General features: G+C 43.9%; 1 protein-coding gene across 1 annotated transcript in view; it reads left to right on the forward strand.

Moving 5' to 3' along the window:
* Positions 1-11,136, forward strand: part of EIF4G3 (eukaryotic translation initiation factor 4 gamma 3) — a 288,773-nt gene extending 277,637 nt beyond the window's left edge. The window contains 3 exon segments of the mRNA XM_038747121.1: positions 4,312-4,393; positions 8,301-8,447; positions 10,048-11,136. Coding sequence (XP_038603049.1) covers positions 4,312-4,393; positions 8,301-8,447; positions 10,048-10,229 — 411 coding nt within the window. The 3' untranslated portion in view covers positions 10,230-11,136.
* Positions 11,137-17,865: the final 6,729 nt, after the last annotated feature.

Genomic DNA, 17,865 nt, shown 5'->3' on the forward strand with positions numbered 1-17,865 from the left:
AGGATGTGTCTACGGATGTGTTCCTAGGCAAATCCTCCGAACGGGTTTCTCTCCTCAGCCGCAGCTCAGGCTGGACCGGGGAATATTATATATGGGACCAGCTAAGGATTTCAACCCAGATAAGAGCTCTTTGTTGACAATTCTATCCTGTGCCCCTTAAGGCCGGCCTAGAAGCCCTCTGCAACATCTCCCTTCCCTTCTTCCCTCTCCAACAAGATGACAATAATAATAATAATAATAATAATGGTATTTGTTAAGCGCTTACTATGTGCCAAGCACTGTTCTAAGCACTGGGGTAGATACAAGGTTATCAGGTTATCCCACATAGGGGTCACAGTCTTAATCCCCATTTTACAGATGAGGTAACTGAGGCACAGAGAAGCTAAGTGACTTGCCCAAAGTCCCACAGCAGACAAGAAAGTTTATAAACCCAAAATTAGTGCTTTTGGTGCACTTGCCAGATTTAACTACCTGATGCTGACAAACTATTTTTTTTGTGTGTAATCCCCCATTTTAATAGCCTTTTGACCAAGAGGACCTGTAAATCAGGCACATCTACAGTCCAGACATTATTCTAGATAACAACACTGTGTTTTTACAGAGGGACAGTAGTTTTAACTTGGGCAACCATCATAAACTAAGGTGGTGATCATAATTTTAATAGCAATCATTTTTTACATTTGGAATTTCATTTCAGCCAACCTAATCACTCTCTTCTGATTGGCTGTTGGCATTAAAAATCAAAACAGAAAATCAGTACATTAGTTTTGGAAATTCAAATTTTAAACGCAGCTAAGTCAGGTGAAATGGTTTTGATTTTTTTTTATGATGGCATTTATAAAGCACTTAATATGTGTAAAGCACTGTTCTCACAAAGATTGGTTCTGTGGTGCATTTCAAATATTCAGTAGGTAAAAAGTGAATATATTTTGAAATCTTCCTTATTCATTTCCAGAGAAGAGATGTGAAAATTCATTAACCTCAGTGTTAGCCTGCACTAGCCTTTAATTAAAATGCCATTGGAAGAAAGCATTATTTAAGGTACTTTTGAAAGTACTTGGAAAGACACAACAACACAAAATTGTGGATTCATATTTGGCTGACGAGCAGCGCCATTTGCTCATTTAGGCACCCGGTCTACTAAAAAGCTAAAATTTGGTCATTTTTTAGTTGCTGTTTATCAGTGACATCACTGCACCGTTGGCCACAAGTATGATGCCTCAAAGCAACTAGAGCGGAAGCCAAGACACATTTAAGATGGAACCTTTTTTCTTTTCCCTCTCCGGTGTCCCGGAGAGGTTTTTGGAGGATTTGCTTGTGAACGTTTATGAGCTGTATTCCAGCTGCAGCCTATAGCCAACCATTTACCTTTCCAGGTTCCAGGAAGTTCAGAGAGGAGGTGGAGGTCCCCTATCCCAGGGGAAACAGACTTATTCGGCACTCAGTCAAAGCCAGAGAGGTTCCCGTGTGCTGCGTTCAAAAAGTGCTGTCTGTTGAAGGGGCAGAGATGGTTAATTGCTTCCAGCATTTTCATTCAATGTATTTTCTTCAGACTTGGCTAGAAATCTAATCCTCAAGAGAGTCTAGCCGTATGCCTAACTTGAAGTAGTTCTGTCCAGCTGTTTTTAAAGTTATTGGTGAACAAAAAAAAAAAAGTTTTTTTGTGGGGGGGGGGTTTTATTCACTTTTTCATAATTCAAAAACGGTCGAGTATGGTTTGGCTCGAACTTTCTGGAAATATAATACTTCTTGGTTCGAGGCCAGTGTGTCTTCAGCCCAGACAATTTTTTTGAAAGTTCTAAGTGAAGTCTAGCAGATAGGATAGAAAACATTGTAAGTATTGCTTTTGTCCACACTGCCGTCTTCAGGAGAGTCTAGCCGTATGCCTAACTTGAAGTAGTTCTGTCCAGGTGTTTTTAAAGTTATTGGTGAACAACCAAAAAAGTTTTTTTGTGGGGGTTTTTTTAATTCACTTTTTCATAATTCAAAAACAGTTGAGTATGGGTTGGCTCAAACTTTCTGGAAATAATACTTGGTTCGAGGCCAGTGTGTCTTCAGCCCAGACAATTTTTTTGAAAGTTTTAAGTGAAGTCTAGCAGATAGAATAGAAAACATTGTAAGTGTTGCTTTTGTCCACACTGCCGTCTTCAGGAGAGTCTAGCCGTATGCCTAACTTGAAGTAGTTCTGTCCAGGTGTTTTTAAAGTTATTGGTGAACAACCAAAAAAGTTTTTTTGTGGGGGGTTTTTTAATTCACTTTTTCATAATTCAAAAACAGTTGAGTATGGGTTGGCTCAAACTTTCTGGAAATAATACTTGGTTCGAGGCCAGTGTGTCTTCAGCCCAGACAATTTTTTTGAAAGTTTTAAGTGAAGTCTAGCAGATAGAATAGAAAACATTGTAAGCGTTGCTTTTGTCCACACTGCCGTCTTCAGGAGAGTCTAGCCGTAGGCCTAACTTGAAGTAGTTCTGTCCAGCTGTTTTTAAAGTTATTGGTGAACAAAAAAAAAAGTTTTTTTGTGGGGGTTTTTTATTCACTTTTTCATAATTCAAAAACAGTTGAGTATGGGTTGGCTCAAACTTTCTGGAAATAATACTTCTTGGTTCGAGGCCAGTGTGTCTTCAGCCCAGACAATTTTTTTGAAAGTTCTAAGTGAAGTCTAGCAGATAGGATAGAAAACATTGTAAGTATTGCTTTTGTCCACACTGCCGTCTTCAGGAGAGTCTAGCCGTATGCCTAACTTGAAGTAGTTCTGTCCAGCTGTTTTTAAAGTTATTGGTGAGCAAAAGAAAAAGTTTTTTTGTGCTTTTTTTCCACTTTTTCATAATTCAAAAACAGTCGAGTATGGTTTGGCTCAAACTTTCTGGAAATAATACTTCTTGGTTCGAGGCCAGTGTGTCTTCAGCCCAAACATTTTTTTTGTAAGTTCTAAGTGAAGTCTAGCAGATAGGAGACATTGTAAGTGTTGCTTTTATCCACTCTGCTGTCTTCAATGACTGTGCCACATCATCATCATCATCAATCGTATTTATTGAGCGCTTACTGTGTGCAGAGCACTATACTAAGCACTTGGGAAGTACAAGTTGGCACATGTTAATGTTTTAAGGAAGGAACCCTTAGGGAGAGCTGTGTGTATATGAAGATATATGTGTGTTTACTCACACAAGTAACATAGCCGCCCCAGTGCTCGCCTTTGCTAAATGCCCTGATTCTCATCCCAAGTCTGTCCCTTGTAAAAGCAGCGGTCACTCAGGGTGATGGGTTATATCATTTGTACAGGGAGCTTCAGAAACGGTACCTTCATTTACCTACTTCCCCAAAACTGTCCTGAGCTTTAAAATAACCTTGAAAGTCTCTGCTTTCCAGCAGAGAAACTGGGATTGTTTTTTGTTTGTTTTTTCTTTCTTTCCTGGCCTAAGTCTCTTGCTGGAAAATATCATGCAAAACTCTTAAACCGAGGAAAAAAACACCAGTCCTGTTCACTGACTTGAGAAATGGAAAATTTGAAAGGAATTTCTGACTTGCTTGGAAAAGTATTTTTTGTGCCTGTTCTCTAAAGATAAACTATTGCCTTAGTCCAAAATCCTGGCCTGTGGTAGGTGGTTTTGTTTTAGGGATTAATGAATCCCTCTTCTGAGAGGAAAAATTGGCTCATTAATCCACCTTGATCTCGAGGCCACACCCCTGCCTAACATTGCCACTTGTATTTTCTTCTGACTTCCTTAGAGAAGTTTAATCTTCTTTCTTCCATCCCACTCAGAAGGCTTGTCCAGATGTTCATTCTCCCAACCCCTTTTCATTGGAGAAAGCCCTAGAGGCTCATATTAGATCACCACCATTTTATTTTTGTGCATGGGTTCACATTAAAATCAAGTTAGTTGAAAAAAGTACGGCAGTAACTGCAAAAAATCCAAAATCCTTTGAACATAGAGGGAAGGTGCTCTGAATAAAGTACCCAGGACCTCTGCAAACGTAAGTAGATGTAGAATATTTGGGGGAGAATACGGGGGCTTAGAACGATCATGCTACGCTTGTGGATACTCCCTTTGTATCACGTGGAGAAGCAACAAATGAATACTGTAAATAGGTGGCAGGAAATCTAACAGGTACTTATTTGGTGCCTAGAAACCTGTCACCCGGAATTGGCGGTGGCTCAGTGATTTTCAGGCAGTTTACTAGCAAAGATTAATTTTCCCCGGAAGGCTCATTTGGACTCCTTGCCATCAGTGCTAAGTTGAGTCGGGAATTTGGCAAACAGTTGCCGCTGTGCACTAGAGTGCTTTTAACTGGTCTATTTCCTCTTGATTTCAGGCTACTCTAGATGAAAGCCAGATGAGTTCACCTACATTCCTTAGAGCTTTAATGACAGCAGTCTGTAAAGCAGCTATTATAGGTGAGTAATATTTTCAAGGCAACTGGAAATCTGTACAAATCACCTGAATATATCATCTGGGTGCCATCTGCTCATTACACAGGTTTCACTCATTTATCCTTATTAGTATTATTATTAACGTTACTGTTGTTATTATTGTATTTAAGTGCTCTATCATTCATTTAGCCTTTTCTACTTGGGATTCATTTTCTGAGCAAATTTGTTTTCTTTTTCCATCCAAAATATAGTGGTTTCGAGGAACAGAAGAATTGGTGAATGCTCATTTCCCCCTTCTAGACTGTGAGCCCGCTGTTGGGTAGGGACCGTCTCTATATGTTGCCAACTTGTACTTCCCAAGTGCTTAGTACAGTGGTCTGCACACAGTAAGCGCTCAATAAATATGATTGAGTGAATGAATGCCCGGGAGGAGCATTGAGGCCTAGAGTCACTGGTCCTGGGTTCTAGTCCTGACCCTCCCATCTGTTTGCAGTATGACCTTGAGCAAGTCCCTTATCTTCTCCAGGCCTCAGTTTCCTCATCTGTAAAATGGGAATTCAGTATCCATTCTCCCTCTTTCTTAAACTGTAAGCTCCATGTGGGACAAGGACTGTGTCTGACCTGATTATCCGGAATCTGCCCCAGCATTTCATACAGTGCTTTGGCACCCAGTAAGTACTTGTCAAGTGCTTATTTTGTGCCAAATACCATTGTAAGCCCTGGGGTTAATACAAGCTAGTCAGGTTGGACACAGTCCCTGTCCCATGTGGGGCTCACACGCTTAATCCCCATTTTACAGATGAGCTAACTGGGGCCCAGAGAAGTTAAGTGACTTGCCCAAGGTCACACAGCAGACATGTGGCGGAGCTGGGATTAGAACTTGGATCCTTCTAACTTCCAGGCCCGTGCTTTTTCCATTAAGCCATACTGAATACCACAGTTTTCATTAGTATCATTATTCTTCGGCTGAACTCCTGGCTAGGGCAGTCTTGAGCCTAAACACTGCTCTGCAGACAGCCTCACCCTTCTTTCCCACCCTGGTGTTCTGGTCCCGGGTTTTTCCTGAGAACTGATTTCCCCTGTCTTCCAATTTAAGACATCTAAAATTGGGAGGAGATTCTCCAATGGCGATTAATATCCAAGGGGGCCTTTCTGATTGAGAGTAGTCATTTTCACTGCTTTTGCAAAGGGTAAGTATGGCATGGGTGGAAGGGGAAATGTCATTTTTCTAAGCTTGTGTTGATTTTATGTCTCCACCCACCTGCCTCCGCCTCCTGTCCTTGATCCCCTCCAATCTGCTTTCTGTCTCCTTTTTCTCCATGGAAAGTCACCGGTGACCTCCTTCTTGCCCAATCCAACGGCCTCTACTCCATCTTAAACCTCCTCGATCTCTCAGCTGCTTTCAACACTGTCAACCTCCCTCTTCTCCTGGAAACATTATCCAACCCTGGCTTCATTGTCGTTGTCCCTTTCCGGTTCTCCTCCTAGCTCTCTTGGCTGCTCCTTCTCAATCTCTTTCATGGGCTCCTCCACTCCCCAAATCAGTTTGTTCTTCTGCTAAATAACAAGCTAATTAGAAAGACTGGAATTGTTTCACACAATGCCCTGCATCTTTGGAAGGTGGGGAGTTCGGGATTTCCTAAAATTTTGGAATTCCAAGTCTGAGAAGAAAAAAAAGTTTACGCTTTCTAGAACCTGACTCAGGAATCAAGTAATGTTAATGTGTGCCATCAAAAATCTGAAAGGCTGGAATTTGGATTTTCTAGAGTTCTGATTAACAGGTGCGCAGTTGCACACATGTGCCCGCGCATGTGTGTACATGTACGCACGCACGCGCACACACACACACACACACACAGACACATTTATTGTGGTAGCCGGTTGTGGATTTTCTAGAGTTCTGATTAACAGGTGTGCAGTTGCACACATGTGCCCACACATGTACACACAAACGCACACACACACATTTATTGTGGTAGCTGGGAGTGGGGCCGGGACCATGTAGACAAAGAAGAAAACATCTGTTCAGGACAAATCAATCAATCAATCAATCAGTCGTATTTATTGAGCGCTCACTGTGTGCACAGCACTGTGCTAAGCGCTTGGGAAGTACAAACTGGCAACATATAGAGACAGTCCCTACCCAACAGTGGGCTCACAGTCTAGAAGGGGGAGACAGAGAACAAAACCAAACATACTAACAAAATAAAATAAATAGAATATAGATAGATAAATATGTACAAACATATATAGATATATACAGGATAATAATAATGACATTTATTAAGCACTTACTATGTGCAAAGCACTGTTCTAAGCGCTGGGGAAATTACAAGGTGATCAGGTTGCCCCACGCTCACAGTCTTAATCCCCATTTGACAGATGGGGTAACTGAGGGCCAGAGAAGTGAAGTGACTTGCCCCAAGTCACACAGCTGACAATTGGCGGAGCCGGGATTTGAACCCACGGCCTCCAAAGGCCGGGCTCTTTCCACTGAGCCACGCCGCTTCTCTGTAAAATCTTGCCCTTCTTTCTCCAGATTCCTGACAACTGAAGTTTCTTGTGTCCCGCTCTACATAAAACAGACCAATCCCTCGATTCCTTGCCAGCATTTCCCAATCCTTTATGTATCCCTCTTGAAAACTCCCCAGATCCAAGATGTAGCGTTGTATCCACCAGCGGTAGCAAGCCATTGCCACACTAGCGTTGAGGAAATAGTTCCTCACTGACCTTTCCCCAAATGTCCCTTTAAGGATGAGTCTTGCTTTATGTATCCATCTTGGAAACTCCCCAGATCCAAGATGTAGCATTGTACCCACCAGCAGTAGCAAGCCATTCAATCAATCAATCAACCAATTGTATTTATTAAGCGCTTACTGTGTGCAGAGCACTGTACTAAGCGCTTGGGAGGTACAAGTTGGCAACATATAGAGACAATCCCTACCCAGCAGTGGGCTCACAGTCTAAAAGGGGGAGACAGAGAACAAAACCAAACATAGTAACAAAATAAAATAAATAGAATAGATATGTACAAGTAAAATAAATAGAGTAATAAATATGTACAAACATATATACAGGTGCTGTGGGGAAGGGAAGGAGGTAAGATGAGGGGATGGAGAGGGGGACGAGGGGGAGAGGAAGGAAGGGGCTCAGTCTGGGAAGGCCTCCTGGAGGAGGGCCATTGCCACACTAGCGTTGAGGAAATAGTTCCTCACTGACCTTTCCCCAAATGTCCCTTTAAGGATGAGTCTTGCTTTCTTAAGTGAGCTGCTTTCGGATTGAATGCCATTGTGCGTCTTAATAAGACTTATGTGATCAGACTCTGGATTTGGGGGTCGAGTACTTGGAATGCCATCTAGTGTTACCGTCTGGTAGCTATCGGATTATTCCAATTCCAAATTTTCCAAGGAAAATTTTCCTTGCCTGGGGGAAGCCCGGGGCAGTTTTCCCAGCCTGAGGGACTGGCTTCGCCTCTGCTCCTTCCCTTTCCTCCAGAATAATAATAAGAATGGCATTTATTAAGCGCTTACTATGTGCAAAGCACTGTTCTAAGCGCCGGGGAGGTTACAAGGTGATCAGGTTGTCCTCCGTGGGGCTTACAGTCTTCATCCCCATTTTACAGATGAGGTAACTGAGGCCCAGAGAATCAATCAATCAATCGTATTTATTGAGCGCTTACTGTGTGCGGAGCACTGTACCAAGCTCTTGGGAAGTACAAGTTGGCAACATATAGAGAGAAGTGAAGTGACTTGCCCAAAGTCACACAGCCGACAGTTGGCGGAGTCGGGCTTTGAACCCGTGACCTCTGACTCCAAAGCCGGTGCTGTTTCCGCTGAGCCACGCTGCTTCCAGAACCAAGTTTGTGTGCCTTCCCAGATAAGTGGAGACCTCCGGCCTTTCCGGGATAACCTGGCTGTTTTCTTCCCTGCAGTGGACTGTTCTACCTTCCGAGTGGACACCGCTGTTATCAAGCAGAGAGTGCCGATCTTACTCAAGTACCTGGACTCAGACACAGAGAAGGAACTGCAAGCACTTTATGCCCTACAAGCATCAATAGTAAAACTTGATCAGCCTGCCAGTAAGTGCTGCATCTCTCAGGGATGTGGAAATCGATGCCGCAAGAGGCCAAAATGTGTTTGCGGGGGAGGAGGTGACTCTGTCAGATGGGCCGCCGTTTCTGCTCCTCTCTGTGGGCGAATCCGTCGGGTCACCACCATCTGGGGAATCAGTCAGTCAGTGGCATTCGTGCATTCATCCATTCATTCAGTCGTATTTATTGAGAGCTTACTGTACAGTGCAGAGCACTGTACAAAGCTCTTGGGAAGTACAAGTCGGCAACCTAATAGGCTCACAGTCTAGAAGGGGGAGACAGACAGCAAAACAGAACAAGTAGACAGGGGTCAATACCATCAAAATAAATAGAATTATAGATGTATACACATCATTAATAGAGTATTAAATATGTACAAATATATACAAGTGTTGTGGGGAAGGGAAGGAGGTAGGGCAGAGGGGGTGATGGGGAGGAGGACAGGAAAAAGGGGGCTCAGTGTGGGAAGGCCTCCTGGAGGAGGTGAGCTCTCAGGAGGGCCTTGAAGGGAGGAAGAGAGCTAGCTTGGCGGATGTGCGGAGGGAGGGCATTCCAGGCCAGGGGGACGACGTGGGCCGGGGGTCGACGGCGGGACAGGCGAGAACGAGGCCTAACGGTGAGGAGATTAGCGGCGGAGGAGCGGACGGTGCGGGCTGGGCTGTAGGAGGAGAGAAGAGAGGTGAGGTAGGAGGGGGCGAGGGGATGGAGAGCTTTGAAGCCAATTTATTTGTTGAGCACTCACTGTGTGCATGGCACTGTACCGATTGCTTGGGAATGTACAATACATCAGAGTTGGTGGACCCTTTCCCTGCTCACATTTAACGCTCAGTCCAGAGGGGGAGGCAGATGTTAATGGAAGCAAATCATGTTGCCAACTTGTACTTCCCAAGCGCTTAGTACAGTGCTCTGCACACAGTAAGCGCTCAATAAATACGATTGATGATGACGTATAATATATAATTTCTAGGTCTATGCATAAGTGCTGTGGAACTGAGGGTGGGGCGAATACTAAATGCCCAAAGGTCACAGATTCAAATGTGGTTAAAAAAAAAAATTTTTTTTTAAAAGCCTTCCTCCTGTTTTCTTATGAAGGATCACTTTACTGGTGTTCATCCGAGGTTCTGCGAGCCGAGTCCTCCAGCAATTAATCGCATTTATTGAGCACCTACTGGGGGCAGGGCACTGTCCTAAGCGCTTGGAAGAGTACAGTGTAACATAGAGAAGCAGCATGGCTCAATGGAAAGAGCATGGGCTTTGGAGTCAGAGGTCATGGGTTCAAATCCCGGCTCCGCCGCTTGTCAGCTGGGTGACTTTGGGCAGGTCACTTAGCTTCTCTGGGCCTCAGTTCCCTCATCTGTAAAATGGGGGTGAAGACTGTGAGCCCCCCGTGGGACAACCTGAACACCTTGTAAATTCCCCAGTGCTTAGAACAGTGCTTTGCACATAGTAACCGCTTAATAAAATGCCATTATTATTATTATTATTATGTTGGTAGACATGCTCCCTGCCCCCAATGAGCTTACAGTCTAGAAAGGGAGCTGACATTCTCTCAGGAACTGACGCCCACTCCCCTTTCATCCTCTCGCAGATTTGTTGCGGATGTTTTTTGATTGCCTGTATGACGAGGAGGTGATATCAGAGGATGCCTTCTACAAGTGGGAAGGCAGCCAGGACCCGGCAGAACAGAACGGGAAGGGAGTCGCCCTGAAGTCCGTCACGGCCTTCTTCACCTGGCTACGGGAAGCGGAAGAGGAGTCGGAGGATAACTGAAACTTCAAATATACGAAATGAAACAAAAAAAAAAAAAAAAAAGAAAAAAAAAAAAGAAACAATTTAAGTATTTTTTTAAAAAGTTTCACGTCTTCGCCAATCACAGTGCAGCCAGGCCAATTCTCGCGCAGATATTCCCCACGTGTGCACGAGTGGGAGAGGGGAAAGAGAGACAAAAAAAAAAGAAAGGTGATCATGGAGGAAAAAGGTACTGAGAAAAGGAAACGGCAAACCTGAGGGCGGGAGCACTAAACCAAAATACATGTATTATTTATAGAAAATATTTTCCGTTTTAATCTTTTCTTTTTAAAACAAGGACTCATAACTTTAAAGACCACAGATCTGTTTAGCAAAAAAAAAAAAAAAGTTGAGAACTTTTAATTTATTATTTTAAGGACTGCAAATGCCTGTGTAATTTTTCAATTTGCAGTTTCTGTAAACAAATTGTAAAATAGAAAAGCAGAGAAATAAATTTCCCTCCCCTTCAGATGCCCCTCACTTTTGTTTCCAAGCAAAGTAGGTAGGCCAGACTTGAAGGGGCCTGGGGTGAGCTAGTGGAGAGAGGTTATTATTATTTTTTTTTTTGCCATCAAGTCTTTCTGCCTGCCTCCCAGCTTGCTTCAGAAATTAAAAATCGAAGTAGTAATCCAAACGTACGTAACCTTGGAACCGAAGGAAGTGCATTTGAGGAAAATTCTGTGGACCCACAGTGCTCTAAGAATAACCTGTTCCCCGAAAGTGCTACCCTGAGAAAAGTACTCTTAATACTTTCCAAACCTTTAGAGCAACTTTAAACCTTGTAAATACATAGAACAAATATTTAAAAAAAACAAATTGACTCAATACTATTTCTTTTCACTTTCAAACTATAAAGAACAAAATAAAGACAAACGTTGCAAGTTTAAAAGAAAGTAGAGCGACTTCTCCTTTTGGCAGCTGCTGAACGTAAGCACCGCACCACGGTGCCCGGCTGTTGAGGGTCTGTTTCCCGCTCTCTCGGTAGGTCCGTGAACAGCTAGCGCGCGGATGGATGTGGGGCCACGGCTGGAAAAGGGGAGCTGCCGTTTGGGGAAGGGGTGTGTGCCGAGGCGGGGAAGGGGACGGGACGGGGCGGGGGGACTCGTGCTGGGCTGGGAACCCGCTTCGATAAGCAGACTTGAAGACTGATGCTCTTCCAGCCAAGTCCTCCCACCGTCTAGGTCCAAGACTTGTTTTAAACACGAAGTAGAGTTTCCTCGCTTGGGTGGACGATGAAAAGCCGAGCGTGGTTCAGTGTTGCACACTCTGCCCGGCGAATGTATCAGGACTCAGGAATCCCATTGACGTCAGTCCACTCGCAGCCCGCTCATCAGGTTGTGGCCCGTGAACCAAACATCCCTTCTCTATGGCCTTCTGACCGATCGGCCCATTTCCACCCAGCCACCGCCGCTGCTCTTAAAAGTTTGCATCTGTCAACTGCCTTCAGTGCTTAAGGAACCCAAAGACGTTTAGAAGAGAATGAAAGAAAGCGATGGCAGCACTTAAAAAAGTCGAACCGAAGTTCTGTGCGTGACAGTCCCGTTGTTTCCCAACTCTCAGCAGGTCCTGGGCCTGTGATTTCTCTCACACGGATTAAGAGGGCTCGTTCTAAATTAAAGTTGCAGCACGGTATCTACAGGCCGCTTTCTCGTCCCATTCGTCCGAGGGAAGCACCTTGCAAAGTGTGTTCATTCTTAAAGCCAAGCTGCTCCCAAGCGAACAGTCCTTGCGTCTTTCGGTTGGACGACCAAAGATGACCTCCCGACTCCCATCTCCGAAGAAGCTTCCTGAAACAGACTTGGACACGCTTACGAAACATCAAAACCCTAGAGCCAGTTTTTTAGTAGCAATAAAACACTTTCTCCAGTGTGCGATTGAAAAAACCTGGAATGCTTCCACCTAAGTTTAACAGGGCCGTTGTTCCTGCTTTTCAGTAACAGAAAGCTGATGCCAAATGCCCCGTGACCTCAACTGAAAATGTGCAACGGAATACATACCTCACAAGCTGGATCCTGACAGGCTCTGCCTGGGGACCCTACCCCAGGAGAGAAGAGGGCAGAAGTCCATTCCCTACCCATGCCCCCTGGCTCGGGCACTGTGGTGAATGATTTCCTGAATCTGGGGGGCAGAGAGGTCCAGCTCGGGCGTTTTTGAGGGATGTGTGTTTTACAGAAGTGATGGCATTCTTCAGGGGAGTGGGGTGGGAGGGGATAGAGGCCACTAAGGAGAGTCTAGGTGCCTCTGACTACTTAATAATTGTCCCTCTCACAGTCCCGAGGAAGCTGTAAATGGGGAAGGTGGCACAGTGTTACCAGTAGATTCCAGAAAATTTGAGAAGGGAGAAGGAAAAAACCCACATTCAGAACAATTTGAAAACTCTTCAGCTACAAACAAGGCAATGCCAATAATGGGTAATCCTATCATATCTCACCTGCAATATGACATACGATAATAATGAAACAAGAGCACCTTAGAATAGATAAATAACTTCTTCACCAAACGTTCAAATACGACGGGGTTGAGGAGTTACGTGGTTGGAAAAAGAGACGTACTTGGTTTGTGCCTTTGACCTCCTCCAGTAGTTCCAGCTAAGACACAATGCTGGACGTCCTTTTGCTTCCCAATGCCATCTTCTCTCCTTCGGAAGGTGGATTTTGGCGGTGGTGGTAGTAGTGATGGTGGTGCCAGTTGTGTGCTGCTTGCCTACCTGCCCATCTCAGGGCTGTTTCCAGAAGGCAGGTTTTTGGGTAACAGGTACAGAATACTTCATTTCAAATAGCACGAAGACAGGGCATCCATTTCCGAGAGCGTAACTGACTTCAGATGATTCTTTGAGGTCAGCTTCTTTCAGAATCTAACAAGCCATTTTTACAGTTGCTTCATAAATCTAGCCAAAAATAAAGCCAGTAAGTGAGTCACAATCACCACATCAACCAACCTTGTCTCCCAGCTCACTCTGGAAATGGCTTTGGTTCTGTGGCCAGACAACACATTTGTGCCGATGGTGTTTTGGGTTGTTGTTTTTTTCTTTAAAGTTTGTAACAGACTGGACTGAACAGAAGAATTCTGTGTGACAGTAAGTCTTGTTCCTTAGGACCGCTTCCCAGAGAGACCTTTTGTGGATCAGATTTTTTTTTTTTTTAGTCAATACTGTTCTTTTCTACCAAGGGTTCGGGTTGAATGGAATAGATTTTAAAAATGAAAATGACTCTAAAAAGATTAGACCTGAATCAGCATTCTGCCTTGTCTCCCAGGTTTCTGTTACAAGAAAACATGGTGTGAGAAAAATCTGAATCCCTCCTTTCATACTGTTGGACAGTGTTCTTGATCAAGAAAGTTACTATATTTAAATTCATATAAATGGAGCGATGAGAGGGAGGGAGAGAGGTCCTCGTCCGTACATTAGGCTGGGTCACTAAACCCCCATTTCGCAAATTGGGTCTCTCAAACTAAGTACTACGTACCTGGGAGCTGGTCATAGGCATCATTTGCCTTTAATTAAGAACACAGTCATTATATTTATTCGTGCTACAATCTGGGTCTGTCTTTCCCAGCTTGAATTGCTCCTTAACCTGTAAACAGGAATTTCCCCTCCTGTTTTTGTGATGTCCTACTCTCCTCAGTTCCTTGCCCAGTTCCTTTAGCCTGTAGCAGTGACATCTTGGGGCTGGTGTTTATAAAATCGGTAGTTCCCCATCAGCTGCACATTCTGGAATATATTGACGTCTCCAAGAGTGACTCACCTTGGACTCGAAATCCCTGAAAACCACAGGTGTCGGTGGTGGCGTAAATTTAGAATTTTAAATATATTCTATAGCTATTAATGTGGCAAATTTAAGACGTCCAGGAGGTCCAGTTTGTAATTGCCTAAGCCCATCTGGATCCAGTCACTATTTTAAACCAGCCTAATTGGGTGGAATATCTGTCATTACTCTGTCTCAAGTGAAAGGAGGTTTTTCATACGACAGCTGGGAGGAGATTTGTGGCTGCTGAGTGGGTTGTCATGAGACTGAACCCACTCACAGCAGAATAAATTAAAAAAAAAAAACCAAACCTTGAGCCGAACCTCTAGCAAAGGTCGGTCCTAGTTCATTAGTTTCCCAGGTGGCCTACTTTCATTCAGTAGGTTTGGAGTCTGCAGGTTTCCAGATTCTCCCAATGGCTTACGGATGTATATGATGCACACCCACTGACTACAGGACTTGTCTTCTTCCATTCAAGGCAAATGTGGCCTCTTAAAGCAGTCATTCTGGCAGCTCGGTGTATTCCAGTTAGGCCAAGTGTAACATCAGGACTCCTCAGGAAAGCAGGATTATCCTCTGCACAGTCAAGACACAGAATGGGGCAGAACCCTGCCTTGTAGCCATTGCCTGACAGAATGTGTATTTTATGTGTACCACGTATTATATTTTGCCAAACCTGCCAGGTAAGTAAGATGTTCCCGGGGCTTGAATTCTGCATTTCCTAGGTATGTAGTCACAGGGCGTTTAGTGAAATGTAGCCTAGTGCTTTTGGAACCTTGTCTCAGGAAGGAATTAACACTTCCCAAATAGCCAAATTCCATCTGTCTACCACAGTGATAAGCCTTAAATATGTCCCATCTTACCCTACCAGAATACAAAGGCTTAGAAGTGAAAAGTGGCAGATTTGATGGCATTGCCAAGTACGGATGAGAGTCTAATTCTAGAATCTCCTCTCTTTTCTTCAGGGCGTTAGGGACAATCCTTTAGATTGTAAATTCCTAGAGGGCAGGAATCATGCCATCTATTAGTGTCTCCAAAGCACCTATTGTAATACACTGCACCCAGACACTCAGAACTAGTAAATGAAGGCCAGAGGTTCCACATCATCATGGTGATGATTTTTGGATCTTCTAGCTGCTGGACAGCACTTCTCCGAAGCACTAAATGAGAAAAACAGCTTCTCAGTCTGAGACAGCATCTTCACCATCACCACCCACAGTATTTACTAAGCGTGGCTCAGTGGAAAGAGCCAGGGCTTTGGAGTCAGAGGTCAGGGGTTCAAATCCTGGCTCCGCCAGTTGTCAGCTGTGTGACTTTGGGCGAGTCACTTAACTTCTCTGGGCCTCAGTTCCCTTATCTGGAAAATGGGGATTAAGACTGTGAGCCCCCCGTGGGACAAGTTGATCACTTTGTAACCTCACCAGCGCTTAGACCAGTGCTTTGCACATAGTAAGCACTTAATAAATGCCATTATTATTATTATTATTAAGCACTTACTTTGTGCAGCCCACTGTACTAAGCACTTGGGAGAGTACAGTACAAAGGAAGTGGTAGAAATGTTCCCTGTCCCCACAAGGAGTTTACAGTCTAGAGGGAGGTTTCTTCAGGAGTTATACTTACTGATATGATAGTAAGCAGGAAAGAACTTAGGCACAATAAATACATACATATTTGCACACATACATATGAATACATATATACTATAATAACGTGTGTGTGTGTGTGTGTATATATATATATATATATATATATACTGGGGCTGAGTAACAATTTCTTGACCTTGACAGTCCTCAAGGAGGCAAAGGATCCTCAAAGCAAATAAGTGTTATACTGTGCTCTGAATACTATGCCGGCAATTTCCTATCTGGCCTTTCTGTGGTTTGTTGTTAGTTCTTTTAAAATGACAAGCATCATCTTGCTAAAAGTCCCTCGAGTCATTTTAGAACTACTATTTGCTCAAAGCTGAGACATTTCAGCTGTCAGTTTCAGGCACACTTTGGAATTGTTCTGCATAATCCTTTGGGCATTCACCGTTCAGTTGCCTGCGCTCTGATTCGATGTGGCCAGGGCCCAGGAAGCCAGAATGCTTCAGGGACCAGCCTAAATGTTCCACATCATGGAGAAATGTTGTTTGGATCTGGGACCTGCTGCTGCTCTAATGGGAATAACCTTCTCAGGGGCCCAGATGGATAACTTTCTGAAATGAAATAGAGCTCTTAGAACAATGCTTGACACATAGTAAGCACTTAACAAACAGTACTTAAAAAATGGCAATGGGTGGGATTTATTCTCTACTGGTAAGAGCTTCTTCCTATTGGGAAACACCAAACCCAAAGCCCATGCATTCTCCTTAGCACTTGGGGAATCTCAAAGGAGGCGACTTGGTGAACGTTATAGCTTCATTTATATGTACCACACACTAAACCGAATTAAGCATTTTTATGATTGGGAAATGAAACCCCAGTTAAGAAGGAAAGTGTCTCTATTCAAACAGCTGAATGTAAGTTGATGATTGCAAGAAAGCTCTGGTTTTAAACATTTTCCCCAGTTCTCAGTGCTCACCTCTGGAAAGGCCATTGCTGTATTTGTATGGTGGACATAGAGGGGGAGCTTCCCAAAATCGCTCCTTCCCAAGTATCTAAAGGATTTCTTCTGTCTGACTTGAGAGTTGTGGAGCAGAGCTGTGGGACTCACCACTTGCAAAACGAGGGCTGAAAAGTCTGGCCAATTATGTTGTGTGACATTGGAAATAGAAAATTTGAGCTCAAGTCCTCTGGTTCTCATTTTACTTACTGGGGCAGCATTTTTTTTTTAATGGTATCTGTTAAGCATTTACTATGTGCCAGTCACTGTACTAAGTGCTGGGGTCGATACAAGATAATCAGATTGGACACAGTTCATGTCCCACAAGGGGCTCACAGTCTTAATCTCCACTTTACAAATGAGGAAAGCGAAGCACAGAGTAGTTAAGTGACTTGCCCAAGGTCACACAGCAGATAAGTAGCGGAGCCAGGATTAAACCCAGGTCTTCTCATTCCCAGGCCCGTGCTCTTTCCACTAGGCCATGCTGCTTCCCGACAGTCATCTATAGTTTTGTGGCTTTATTGAGTTCGTTTTGGGATTTGTTCAAAGTCATTTTTAAAATAGGAATACTATAATTGGGCAGGTAAGAAATACCAAGATAAAGGTAAAATAGACATCTACAAGTCAAGCATTTTGACCACATTTTTCTGACATTTTTACATAACCCTGGGGCTATTTCATAGTAGAGCAGTTCCCAAAGAACCTGCCTTCTTGCTAAAGTGTTGATTGGCTTAAGCATTCCTAGCTTCCTCCTAAATGAAAGCCTGACTGCTGCATTAAACTCGAACAACTCCGCCTGAAAAATCATTTCATATTCTAAACATTCCACCAAAATTTCTCTCAATTGGAAGGAGCAGAAGCCTCATTCACAGACCAGACAGTGATGTCAAACAGCCTAATTGGCCACTTTTGTGGCTCTATATCCATATTGTTTGTAAGTTGCTCCTTGAATGTAATGAGTTAGCTGTCAAGACTTTTCCCTTGAGAAATAATAATAATAACTGTGGTGTTTGTTAAGCGCTTACTGTGTGCCGGGCGCCGTATTAAGCGCTGGAGCGAATACAAGCAAATTGGATTGAACACAGTTCCCTGTCCCGCTTGGGGCTCCAAATCTTAATCCCCATTTTACAGATGAGGTAACTGAGGGTGAGAAAGGCCACTCAGCAGACAAGTGGCGGAGCCGGGATTAGAACCCATGACCTTCCAACTCCTCGGCCTTTGGTCTGTCCACTGTGCCATACCAGTTCTCTGCTGTAATACCCCAGTGTTTCCTATTCTCCCCACCTCAGCCC

This window comes from Tachyglossus aculeatus, chromosome 5 (genome assembly GCF_015852505.1).
Source record: "Tachyglossus aculeatus isolate mTacAcu1 chromosome 5, mTacAcu1.pri, whole genome shotgun sequence".
Classification (NCBI taxonomy): Eukaryota; Metazoa; Chordata; class Mammalia; order Monotremata; family Tachyglossidae; genus Tachyglossus; species Tachyglossus aculeatus.